This window comes from Danio rerio, chromosome 4, assembly GCF_052040795.2.
Source record: "Danio rerio strain M-AB ecotype USA chromosome 4, GRCz13ab, whole genome shotgun sequence".
Classification (NCBI taxonomy): domain Eukaryota; kingdom Metazoa; phylum Chordata; class Actinopteri; order Cypriniformes; family Danionidae; genus Danio; species Danio rerio.
The window spans coordinates 8387501-8400852 of NC_141024.2; the positions used below are offsets into that span (position 1 = coordinate 8387501).

Below are 13352 nucleotides of genomic sequence, written 5' to 3' on the forward strand. Positions count from 1 at the left end.
ATTAGCCGTAGAGTATGTGTGTGAATGTGAGAGTGTATGGGTGTTTTCCAATAGTGGGTAGTGGCTTGAAGGGCATCCGCTGTGTAAAACATGTGCCGGAGTAGTTGGCGGTTCATTCCACTGTGGCAACCTCTGAAATAGAGTCTAAACCAAAAGAAAATGAATGATTGAGCATCCCTCATAATGAGTGTCCATTTTGACCTTTTTGAGAGGAAACATCAAAATTGTAAAATAAATCAAATAAAAATGCAGAGAATTAGTAGAACAAAACTTTAAGCAAATTAAAAGTGACGGTACAGACAGGTAAAACGTTGCATAAGGTTTTTTTTATTATAAATTCATTCATTCATTTTCTTTTCGGCTTAGAAATGCCACACAGAAATGCTTACTGACCCAGGCGAGGCTCGAACCAGCGACCTTCAACGTGATGCCCTTTTTTTAATATAAATCAACAACTTAAATAAAAATAAACTTAAAAAAATTATTTTCACATTTTAGTATCTTTAAAAATAACAGAGAAAATACATTATTGTACAAAAATACAATTACAATATTTATACAAGATACAAATGCTGAGAATTAGAAGAGAACAAACCTTTCAAAACGCTAGAAACACTTTAAAATGATTTAATTTTTTAATCGATCAATTTGTAAATGAATTCAGACAAATATTCAATTACTTTTATTAATAGATGCAGCCGATAAAATAATAATAAAAATAATATTTTATAAAACATTCGTTCATTTTCTTTTCGACTTGGTCCCTTTATTAATCTGGGGTCACCACAGCGGAATGAACCGCCAACTATTCCAGCATATGTTTTACGCAGCGGATGCCCTTCCTGCCACAACCCAACACTGGGAAACACTCATACACTCTTGCATTCACACACATACACTACGGCCAATTTAGCTTATTCAGTTCACCTACAGCACAAGTCTTTGGACTGTGGGGGAAACCGATTTTATATCATAACAAAACATAATAAAATAAACATAAAAATAATATGTAAAGATATATTTTTAACTATATTACAATAAACATCTTACAAAGTCAACATATTAATAATCCACAATATTAGTATTCAGGGGTGGACTGGCCATAGGGAGCTCCGGGACATTTCCCAGTGGCCTGATGGTCTATCTGGCCTGCCATCGTGATTCAGGCCTGGCCCACCAACTTGTCATAAACATTGGTATTTACTTTGGCCTGACCTTCAATATCGTTTTTCCCAGTTGAAAATGCTGTCCCAGCCCCTGTTAGTATTTCACTAATTATTGAAAAGTCAATATTTGCTAAGACTTTAAAACAGTAGTCCATCAGATAATATTAGCTCTTGTATTTATTAACACGAACAAACGATGACCAATACATTCATTCATTTTCTTTTTGACTTAGTCTCTTTATTAATCTGGGGTCGCCACAGTGGAATGAACCGCCAGCTTACCCAGCATATGTTTTACGCCCTTCAAGCTGCAACCCATCACTGGGAAACACCATACACACTCTTTCATACACATACACTACTGCCAATTTAGCTTAACCAATTCACCTATACCACATGTTTTGGACTTGTGGAGGAAACCAGAGCACTCGGAGGAAACCCACGCGAACACGAGGAGAACATGCAAACTCCACATAGAAATTCCAACTGACCCAGCCGAGGCTCAAACCAGGAGCCGTGTGGCCCTATGATTGTTCATACATTGCTAAATACCAACATAAATGCTATCAAGCTACCATCTAATGGAATGTTATTGTACATTGTTACCGACTATTTTAAACGCCTCGCTATAATCTAGATTCAAGCTTTGTTTAAAGAAATTTCTTCTTGTGCTAGTCAACATTACGCTGCTGATTAATCTCGTATTGAAATCTGGAATAATCCTCAACAGAGGTCATGATATAGGTTATGAGTCCCGAAACAAGGAATGATTACGTCTGTGTTTAGCGACGGAAACACTCGGACTCGATCATGTAAAGTGCTTTCTATGACAGGTGGTTGGCAGTAGACATCAGGCCAAAAAGGAAATTTGTTTCAGGGGCGGAGGATGTCATTACATTTGGATGAGAGATTACAAAGACAACGGCGCAGAAAAAACAGGTCAATTCTGATTTCATTTCAACCCTGAACGCTGTGATGCTGAGGAGAGGGAAGTCAGGAGGATTAGACCAAACAAACATTCGTTTTCCGTCCTCATTTCGCCTGAGAAATAAATACAAATTTGAATTCCGCCGTGTTAATTTGATAGTTGGCCCAAAGCCTGCCCCTCTTTTCCTTCTTAATAGGCTGTGCCATGTGTATGAGAGTGTGTGTGTGTTAAAGAAACATGAAGAACATTTTGGCATATGGTGTTGAGATGAATATTTAAACAGTACCAATCTGCTTTTCTGTATGATCTTACAGACGCATTTTAGAAACTCATTCCATAATTCTGTGGGTTTGTAAGTGTTGTGATTAGAGATATGGACATTTTTTTCCCCTCTGCCATGGTGTATGACAGTATTTATGGCTGTGGAAGGAGGACGGAGAGAAGGGGACAGACGGAGGGCGTTTGCACACTGCGTCAGAGAGCTGTAAATGCATTGATTACAGAGGAGAGGCTCAATTCACGGCCAAAAGGTCTCTCTACTGTTTCAATCCAATGCAAAGGTTTCCTGTAATCATAACGTATGTGCTGTCTGGGGTCAGTGGAGGCTTGGAAATGAAATAAGCAATGTGCATTGCAGGATTATGTATTGCGGATTTCAAGGCTGGGAGATGAAGAGATTTCTTTATGTGAGACATATTCCTGTAGTCAAAATAGGCTTTGTAATACTGGGTTTTGCCTTATATACGCTCAGGGTATATACAGGAATCAAAGATCCAAATCCAAATAGACCTTTTCCATACATTTTAATACCTCATCGACACTTTTGGTTTTGAACTGGTAACATTGGCGACATTTTAACTTAACTGACTGTACGAAAGCACAAATACACAGTGTCTTGTCTTCAATGCAATGTAATTCAGAAGGGTGGCAACAAAGAACAAAAGAATTATTTGACTGGAGACCCCCTTATGAAAAGTTAATAGGAAAGAGAAATACAAAACAATAAACACTAGACCAGTTTAAAAGATTTCAACCAATTCTTTCAGTTGTAAATGAATTAATGAAACGTTAAACTCACATTTAGCAAATTGGCTAATTTCATATATTAGATTTTTAGAAATTGAAAATAAAGAAATAATATAATAATCTAATAATAATATTTGCAGATTAAAATTAGGCAAATTTTTTGCAAACTATAAATTACATTTTTGACATAAATGATAAAAATTATACAAAATGAATACCTTGTAAAATTTATTTCAAGACTTTTCAATACTTTTTAAGGCCCTTAAATTTCTCTAAATTACGTTATCGACTTTTAACACTTTTTGAGACGCCGCGGACACCCTGACACTGGAAAATTGCAAACATACATTGATTCAAAATTATTATTATTTATTACAATTATATGCAGTAAATGATACATTTCTGGCCTATACTAATCCTTCTTTTAGTTGTTTACTTTTTTATTTGTAACTTATTTATAATACTCAGCCTATGTTGATAATCATTTGTGAAAAGTGTAAATTATTTATATATATATTTATGTATAGATGAGATACTAAGCCAAAGGAAAAGTTTTTAAAGAAAAAATAGATATTCATTTTTGTGTGAACTATCCCTTTAAATATTTTCTTACTCTCAAGTGGTTCTGAAGCTGTACGAATTCATTCTATTGAACACAAAAGAAGAAAGCTAAAAACCTGTAACCATTGACTGCCATAGTAGGAAACAGGCATGCTTGTAATAAGTATATGGAGGTCAATGGTGACAGGTTGCCAGCTTGCTTTAAAATATCTTCTTTTGCATTCAACAGAAGGAAGAAAGTCTAATGGGGTTGGAGAAAGTGTAGGGATGAGTATATAATAACAGAAATGTCATTTTTGCGTGAACTTTTCTTTTAAACGGGGCCTGTGTTTTCATTGAATCCCCATCCAGAAGGGGACGCTACAGTCTTAAGGGTTTAAAAACAACCCCTTGTCAACCCACAGCCAATAAAAGACCCCCAGCAATCATGATCTTGAACTGCACCAATGCTCTTGTCTGCAGATCTGAGGTCAGCTCTGTCTAATCGTGAGGAGTAGATTTTGAGTTTACATAAGAATGACTGACTAATGAAGGTCAGGCGGCATTGAGCTGTGCTGAAGCTCTTTATGTGTTCTTATTGAGATGAAACGGTTTAGACTGAGCTCAGGTCAGCTCTGCACCTGTCTTAAGGAGGGTTTGTCGATATGCAGCTCCCCCTACAGGACGTCACATTCATTACCCATATTTGTGTTTGAACTTCATTCACTTCTCTCTCACCCCCTTGCTTTTTGAAGAGTGTAGAAAATGCTTATTTTACATTATCCTTTGAAAGTCTGGGATTGGTAAGATTTATTTTTCTGCCAACATTAATTGATCGTAACTGAGCAGCAAATCAACTGGAGTGCCCAAACGTTTTCCTATAAAGGGCCAAAAAGCAAACTTGACTAAGGGCTGTGGGCTGAGTATATATCAAACCGTATATATTAAATTTTGCCATCTGTAATTTTCTAATTTATTCTGTAATATATATATATATATATATATATATATATATATATATATATATATATATATATATATATATGTATGTATATATATATATATATAAATAACTTGAAAATGTTGCTCTGAATCATATTAACTAATGCAGTTTAATTTGTAGCATTTATAATGAGCTTATTACAGTAAAACATAAACAATGCCATTTATGATACAAGTTCAGTTTGTTACACTAGTCAATACATTAGTCAAGCTTACTTTGATTTTCTTGCAAATGTCTTGTGCAGTTTGCTGACAGTATTAACATTTTAAAAGTCTGATTCATTTACAGTATTTAAATGAATCATTTGAATAATTTAATTTCATCTTTTTTAGCTCTGCAATAAAATAAGGAAACAAAAGGTTATGTAAATTCGAAATGACGATCATTCAATTCAATTCACATTGAATTGATAAAGGCATTCGCACCAACCACCTCCCCCTCATTCTTTCTCTCTTTTCAGATGGGATGGTGGGCCAAATAAAAGGTCACCATGGGCCGAGGGCCCTACTTTGTACATCTTTGTACTATGTACTGTGTACTATGATCATGTAATGAGTAATAATAACTTCAAGTTATATATATATATATATAAAACTTGAAGTTATATTTTTAAAATATATGAATATATAACTGTTATAAGGTTGTTTCAAGTTGAAATTATATATTTTTTTATCCAACAAATGTAACCTTGGTGAGCAGAAGAACATTTTTTCATGGGTATATTGTATGTGACAAAATTATCCATTTTACTTTTTTAAGACAAAAACATTAGGATATGAATTAAAGATCAAGTTTCATGAAGATGTTTTGTAAATTTCCTATTGTGAATTACTAAGAGCTTCATTTATCAACTCAAAGACGATTTTCTTGATATTTAAAATTTTGAAACCCTCAGATTCCAGATTTTCAGCCAAATATTCATTCATTCATTTATTCATTTTCTATTCAGCTTAGTGCCTTTATTAATCCAGGGTCACCACAGCAGAATGAACCGCCAACTTATCCTTTTAAGCAGTGGTTGCCCTTCCAGCCGCAACCAACCTCTGGAAAACATCCACACACACACTCGTTCACACACATACACTACGGACAATTTAGCCTACCCAATTCAGCTGTACTGCATGTCTTTGGACTGTGGGGAAAATCAGAACACCTGGAGGAAACCCACGCGAACGCAGGGAGAACATGCAAACTCCACACAGAAACACCAACTGAGCCAGCCGAGGCTCGAACCAGCGACCTTCGTGATGTGAGGCAAGAGCACTACCTACTGCGCCACTGCGTCGCCCAGCCAATAAAATGCACATCACCGGAAACAGCGTATTTATTGCATTTCAAAAAATGGACACATGAATTTTATTGTATTATTGACACTTCTGTGGTGCAGAATCACATTTATTTAACATATTTATTTAAAACTGTGTACAATAAGGGCGGCATGGTGGCTCAGTGGTTAGCACTATCACCTCACAGCAAGAAGGTCACTGGTTCGAGTCCCGGCTGAGCCAGTGGGCATTTCTGTGTGGCGTTTCCATGTTCTCCCTGTGTTGTGTGCTCCGGTTTCCCCCACAGTTTAAAGACATGTGCTGTACTGTAGGTGAATTGAATAAACTAAATTGGCCGTAGTGTATGAGTGTGAATGAGAGTGTATGGTTGTTTCTTAGTACTGGGATGCAGCTGTAAGGGCATCCGCTGCATAAAACATGCTGGAATAGTTTTAAATAAGGGATTAAGCCTAAGGAAAATAAATGAATGAATGAATGTATGCGATAAAAAATCGCCTCTAAAAAAATCCTGTTAATTCAAGAGGCTACTTCCAAAAACATAAAATCTAACCAATCCCAAATAATAGTGTCTATTAGTAAAAATATAATTGGTTATGTGTGTTTTTAGTTTTTAATGCTCTGTTTGCAGTGTGTCTGGAGGAGAGCTGTTCGACCGGATAGTAGAGAAGGGGTTTTACACAGAGAAAGACGCCAGCACACTCATCAGACAAGTACTGGACGCTGTCAACTACCTCCACACTATGGGCATCGTCCATCGAGACCTGAAGGTGAACAAACACACCCACAACACAAACACACAGTTTTCCCACTAGCTTCATTTTAACGTGTGTTTTTCACTCCAGCCTGAGAATCTGCTCTACTTCAACCCTCAAGACGGCTCAAAAATCATGATCAGTGACTTCGGCCTGTCTAAGATGGAGGGGACAGGGGATGTCATGTCCACCGCCTGCGGGACGCCAGGATACGTGGGTAAGAATAGATGGAGATGAGAGTATTTTGCTTCCTTATGAGTTGTTGATGTGTTTAAAATGCATGTTCATATACTGTATAAAAGTGCGTGCTTATAGATTTAGCCAGCAGAAAGTGATTGCATATGTTTGTGGGTTTTATCTGCACTCGAAGCTTTTTCTTATCTCACACTGACAGAACTGCCCCAGAGTCGCCTGCTTTTCCCCTTAGATTAGAGCGACTGCAGCACTGTGAGCCAACAAGGCTGTATGTTGTGCTGCTGCATGTCAAAGAAAAACAAAATAACAAAATAAAAAAGGCTGCAAAAAATACATATTTAAAACTACAACTGAATAAAAGTAATAATTAATTAGTGAAATAAAACTTACAAAAAACAAATACATACCAATAAACTTTGGACTACAAGGAAATGGAAAAAGGTACATCATGAATGTATATAATATAAAATATATTTCTAATTTATGGTGTATTTTTGTCATATTGTTTTGTAGTCCACAGTTTTTTTTTGGTACAAAATATGAACATGCTAGACAAAATAAGAACATAATTAAACATGTTGTAACATGGGAATATATTTTTGTTTTATGCTAAAACATGCTAAAAACATGCTAAAGCATGCTAAAAACATGCTAAAAATGTTGAAACATGCTCATGTATTTTTGTTATATTTTCTTGTAGTCCACAGTTTTTTTTTAACAATATACAAATTATGAACATGCTAGCAATGTTAAAACATTCTAGGTAATTGTCAAAACATAATAACAAGCACAAGTGTGAAAGCATGCTTATAACATTCTAAAACACTAGGGCAACAAATTGCGAAAACTGCGATAGCATGCTAACAACATGCTCAATTATGTTGAAACGTGGTAAATACATGCTAAAACATGTTAAAATATGTTAAAACTTGCTAAAAAAAATGCTGAAACGTTAAAATATGCTAAAACATGCCAAAACATACATGCTAAAATATGTTGAAACATGCTAATGTACTCTTGCTATATTGCTTTATTTACAATATAGAAATGATGAACATGCTAGCAGAGTTAAAACATCCTAGCTAATTGTCAAAACATGATAATAGCAAGCTAAAATTTGCAGTACTAGGTTGTTGTTGTTGTTTTTTGTTTATTTGCAGTACTATGTATTTTTTTTCTTTTTTTTTCTTTGGGTCTATGTTACAAAATGAAAAGCTACAAATGGAATTAAACAAATTATTTTTCAAAGATGCCAAAAGGATCAAATTTGTTTCATGTAAAAAGAAGAGATAGGTAAAAGAATAAATTGGTTTAAGTAATAAACAAATGATGTATGGGGTAATGGGGTGGAAGAATAATAAGCTTATGGTTCATCCCGCTCCATTTTCGACCATGTTGAAATGTATTTCTTTTTGTTAATGACATTTTATGTATAATTTTTTGTTCGAAAATAAATAAATCAAATCAAATCAAATCAAATCAAAATGTTGTAGCATTCTAATAAAATTCTAAAACCTTTGGGCAACAAATTGCGAAACCTGCAATACCATGCTAACAACATGCTCAAATGTGTACAAATATGTTGAAACATGCTAAAACATGTTAAAAACATGATATAATATTTTAAAACATGCTAATGTATTTTTGTTTGATGGTTCAAAAAGCTAAAATATGTTGAAACATGCTAAAACATGTTAAAAACATGATAAAATATTTTAAAACATGCTAAGGTATTTTTATTTAATGCTAAAACAGCTCAAATATGTTGAAACATGCTGAAATATGTTGAAAAAATGCTAATGTATTTTTGTTTTATGCTAAAAGAGCTAAGATATGTTGAAACTTGCTAAAACATGTTAAAAACATGTTAAAATATGTTGAAACACTATAATGTATTTTTGTTTTATGCTAAAAGAGCTAAAATATGTTGAAACATGCTAAAACATGTTAAAAACATGATAAAATATGTGGAAACATGCTAAAGTGTTTTTTTTATGTTAAATGTGCTGAAATATGTTGCAACATGATAAAACATGTTAAAAACATGATAAAATATGTGGAAACATGCTAATGTATTTTTGTTTTATGCTAAAAAAGGTAAAATATGTTAAAACATGCTAAAAACATGATAAAATATGTTAAAACATGCTAAAACATGCACCTATCTTTAGTTTTTTGTTTAATATATATTGATCATTTGAATTGGCTTATATTATTTGTCTACTTTCCAATATTGTGTGTTCAATTAATAAACAGCAAATCCAATTACTACTTTAGTACTATATATTTATATATTTTCCAAATGGTAAAAAAGTTAAATTGTTAAAATGAAAATCAACTAAGATTAATAAAATCTGTTCAACTGATGCTGAAAAAAGTCAACAAATTGAGCAAATGGCAGGAATGCATTAATTAATCTATCGTCATTTCAATAACAACAATCATTAAATGTCATTATGTGGTTAAAACTGTGGAAGTCACCGTTGTTTATTTGCAAGAGTTTTACTCACAGCAGTGCTGAGTTCTTCATGCCTCTTCATGCATGTGTGTTTAGGGCAGACTTTATGGGCAGGTTTTCATGGTAACAGTGTTTAAGTGGCGCTGGGATGGCTGTAAAAGATGCCTTCACCAGTTGCATCCTGGACTGGGGTCAAACACCGCTGTAAATGAGCTTTCTCTTCAATGGAAACACATGACGACTCGGACTAAATGAGAGAAACACACTGGCACGCATTCAGTGTGTGTATGTGTGTCTGGTATGCCGTCTTTTTGTCTTTAAATGGTAACAGTCTCACACCAAGCTCTCCAAATCAAATTTAAGGATCAACCGCAGTCATTATTTTCTATGCTTTAGCTGCTCATGTTACTCTCCATTTTTTGTTTCATCTCTCTCTCTCCCTCACACACACACACACACACACACACACACACACACACACACACACACACACACACACGTTTGTTTTTGTGAAAAGTGGGGACATTACATAGGTTTCCATTCATTTTATGCAGCCCAAACCGTATATTATATTGCCCTCACCCCACCCCACCCCTAAACCCAACCATCACAGGAGATTGTGTGCAGCTTTACTCTCTGATTAAACTCATTCTGTAGGATTTATAAGCATTTTGAGAAATGAGGACGTCACCAATGTCCTCATATTTCACCTCCTTTTTGTAATACCTGTGTCATACCCATGTCATTATACAGATTTGTGTCCTGATATGTCACAAAAACACGTACACACACACACACACACACACACACACATTTCTAGTGCGTTGATGGGATTATATTGATCATAGCCCCCAAAATAGCCCGTCTTGGAAACCTTCCTTTCCTACAGACCTAAGACAGGAATGAGGAGTTTGGTTTTCATATGGAGATGAACTGAAGCAGGATTTGTTTGCACACACTCAATTTAGCAGTACATAAAAGCCCATATGGGCGACATGGTGGCTCAGTGGTTAGCACCAAGGCAAGAAGGTCACTAGTTCAAGTCCCGGTTGGGCCAGTTGGCATTTCTGTGTGTAGTTTGCATGTTCTCCCCTTGTTTGCGTGGGTTTCCTCCGAGTGCTTCGGTTTCCCCCACTGTCCAGACATGTGCCATAGGTGAATTGAATAAACTAAATGGGCCTCAGTGTATACATGTGTGGGAATAAGTGTGTATGGGTGTTTCCCAGTACTGAGTTGCAGCTGCAAGGGCATCTGCCATGTAAAACATATGCTGGATAAGTTGGCGGTTCATTCCATTGTGGCGACCCCTGATGAATAAAGGGACTAAGCCAGGTGTGTCTAAATTTGGTCCTAGAGGGCCGGTGTCCTGCAGATTTTAGGTCCAACTTGCCTCAACACACCTGCAAGGATGTTTCTAGAAAGCCTGATAAGAGCTTGATTAGCTAGCCCAGGTGTGTCTGATTGGGGATGGAACTAATGATGAAACCTGCTAAGGTGCTACAACATTATAGCATCCATCCATCCATCCATTCATCTATCTATCCATCCATCCATCATCCATCCATTCATCCATCCATACATCCATTCATCTATCCATTCATCCATCCATCCATCCATCTATCCATCCATCATCCATCCATTCATCCATCCATCCATCCATCCATCATCCATCCATCCATCCATCCATCCATCCATCCATTCATCCATCCATCATCCATCCATTCATCCATCCATCCATCCATCCATCCATCCATCTATCATCCATCCATCATCCATCCATCCATTCATCCATCCATCATCCATCCATCCATCCATCCATCCATCCATCCATCCATCCATCCATCCATCCATCCATCCATCCATCCATCCATCCATCCATCTATATATTGCAAAAAATTCTCTGAACTTGTTACATGTAAACAATTAAATTTTTTTCAACTTAATTTATTGCCTTTTTCTATTATTGAATAATATTGATAAATTAAGTTGAAAAAAACAATTGTTTACATGTACTGTAACAAGTTCGGGAAATGTCTTCCCATTTTTCAGTGGACTTTTAGGAAATGCAGTCACACAATTTTGCTTATACAATACAGAATAGTTGAACGTTTTCATTGTACTATTTAGTCGCACAGATTTGAAACTGAATGAATACAGACAGAAGAATAGCATGGCTTCGTTTCAGTAAACCACAGCTAGATGATTTATTTCAACGAAACTATCAATTATTTAGAATTTTAGCTAAAAGAATGTAAATATATGAACATTTAATATAACAACATCAACCAAGATCCTCGTACTTTGCTTCAGAATGTTTCTTTTGTTCATAATATGACATAATTGAGCGCGACACAGTGGCGTAGTAGGTAGTGCTGTCGCCTCACAGCAAGAAGGTCGCTGGTTCGAACCTCGGCGTTTCTGTGTGGAGTTTGCATGTTCTCCCTGAGTTCGTGTGGGTTTCCTCCGGGTTCCCTGGTTTCCCCCACAGTCCAAAGACATGTGGTACAGGTGAATTGGGTAGGCTAAATTGCCCGTAGTGTATAAGTGTGTGTGGATGTTTCCCAGAGATGGGTTGTGGCTGGAAGGGCATCCGCTGCATAGAAACTGTGCTGTATACATTGGTGGTTCATTCCGCTGTGGCAACCCCGGATTAATAAAGGCTAAGCCGAAAAGAAAATGAATGATGAATGAATGCTATAATTCAACAATTAAAAGATAATACCCTCATAAACACTTCCAGTTAAGCTAATTTTCCAAAGAGCAGCTTCATTTTAGTTCAAAGACTTGATGAATTATGCATCACTCGTAGCCTTGCTTCATTTTAAACGTGTCTTCTTCATCACTGCTACCTGTGTGTTTCGGGGAGCTGTTGTTTAGGGTCATAGAGTTTCTATCATTTCTGATGGAAATGTGGTGGCTTCATTTCAAGAGCTTTTTGCAAAGCAGCTTTCATGTGGAACAGACTAGTCCAGTACACACACACACATATATACAATAGGCGACTCTGGGATAAGTTGAAGCCTTAAGACCATAGACGCAAAGCTTTTGTGTTTTGAGTGAAGGCTTGTTTCCTGAAGGTAAGAAGAAAATGTCTAGAGGCAGAAATGGAGAATAATAGCACACATTCAGGACTCATGAGCCTCGGCCTCCTGTGGGGAATAACAGGATTATGATGATGCGAGTGTTTGAAGGTGTGCAAGCTCAAAAAGTTGTTTGTCCTGATTTTTAAATTGAGCGCCCTTCATGATTTCTTTGTATGTTTGCTGTCCTAAACTCACACTTGGATAAATTTTTTTGGAACTACAAACATTACACATACATTATATTAAAATAATATAACAGAAATGTATCTGTCTATCCACACATCAATTGAAGACGTTTTTTTCAAAGATGTGTTATCTTAACTTGATAAAACATGCTACTAAAACATTGTGAACATGCTAAAACATCCTAGCTAATCCTCAAAACATGAAAAAAATATATGCTAAAATGCCTAAGCATGCTAATAACTTTCTAGAACATTTGGGGCACAAGTTAAAACATGCTAGCAATGTGCTAAAACTTGTAAACATTAACAAACTGCGAAAGCATGCTAATAATGTGCTAAAATATATTGAATCATGCTAATGTGCTACAGCATTTTAGCATCTATCTATCTAACTATCCATCCATCCATCCATCTATTGTATATACTTTATCTATCTATCTATCTATCTATCTATCTATCTATCTATCTATCTATCTATCTATCTATCTATCTATCTATCTATCTATCTATCATCTATCTATCTATCTATCTATCTATCTATCTATCTATCTATCTATCTATCTATCTTCACATTTATCTATTTTATGTATCTATTTTCACATTATCTTAACTTCTTAAAACATGCTAGCTAGCAACATGCTAAAACATGTTAGCAGCTATCTGTTCATCCAACCATCCATCCTGTACATCCATTTATCCATCTACATTATTCGTATTATCTTAACTTGTT

The 13352-nt window shown here is 35.7% G+C and overlaps 2 protein-coding genes across 2 annotated transcripts in view; one reads left to right on the forward strand and one right to left on the reverse strand.

Annotated features, from left to right (window-relative positions):
• nudt5 (nudix (nucleoside diphosphate linked moiety X)-type motif 5) overlaps positions 1 to 13352 on the reverse strand; it is a 123378-nt gene that overhangs the window by 82503 nt on the left and 27523 nt on the right. The gene's annotated exons all lie outside the window — the stretch shown is intronic.
• The window catches only part of camk1da (calcium/calmodulin-dependent protein kinase 1Da), a 95297-nt gene that overhangs the window by 65029 nt on the left and 16916 nt on the right, over positions 1 to 13352 (forward strand). The window contains 2 exon segments of the mRNA NM_001123060.1: positions 6578 to 6716; positions 6792 to 6918. Coding sequence (NP_001116532.1) covers positions 6578 to 6716; positions 6792 to 6918 — 266 coding nt within the window.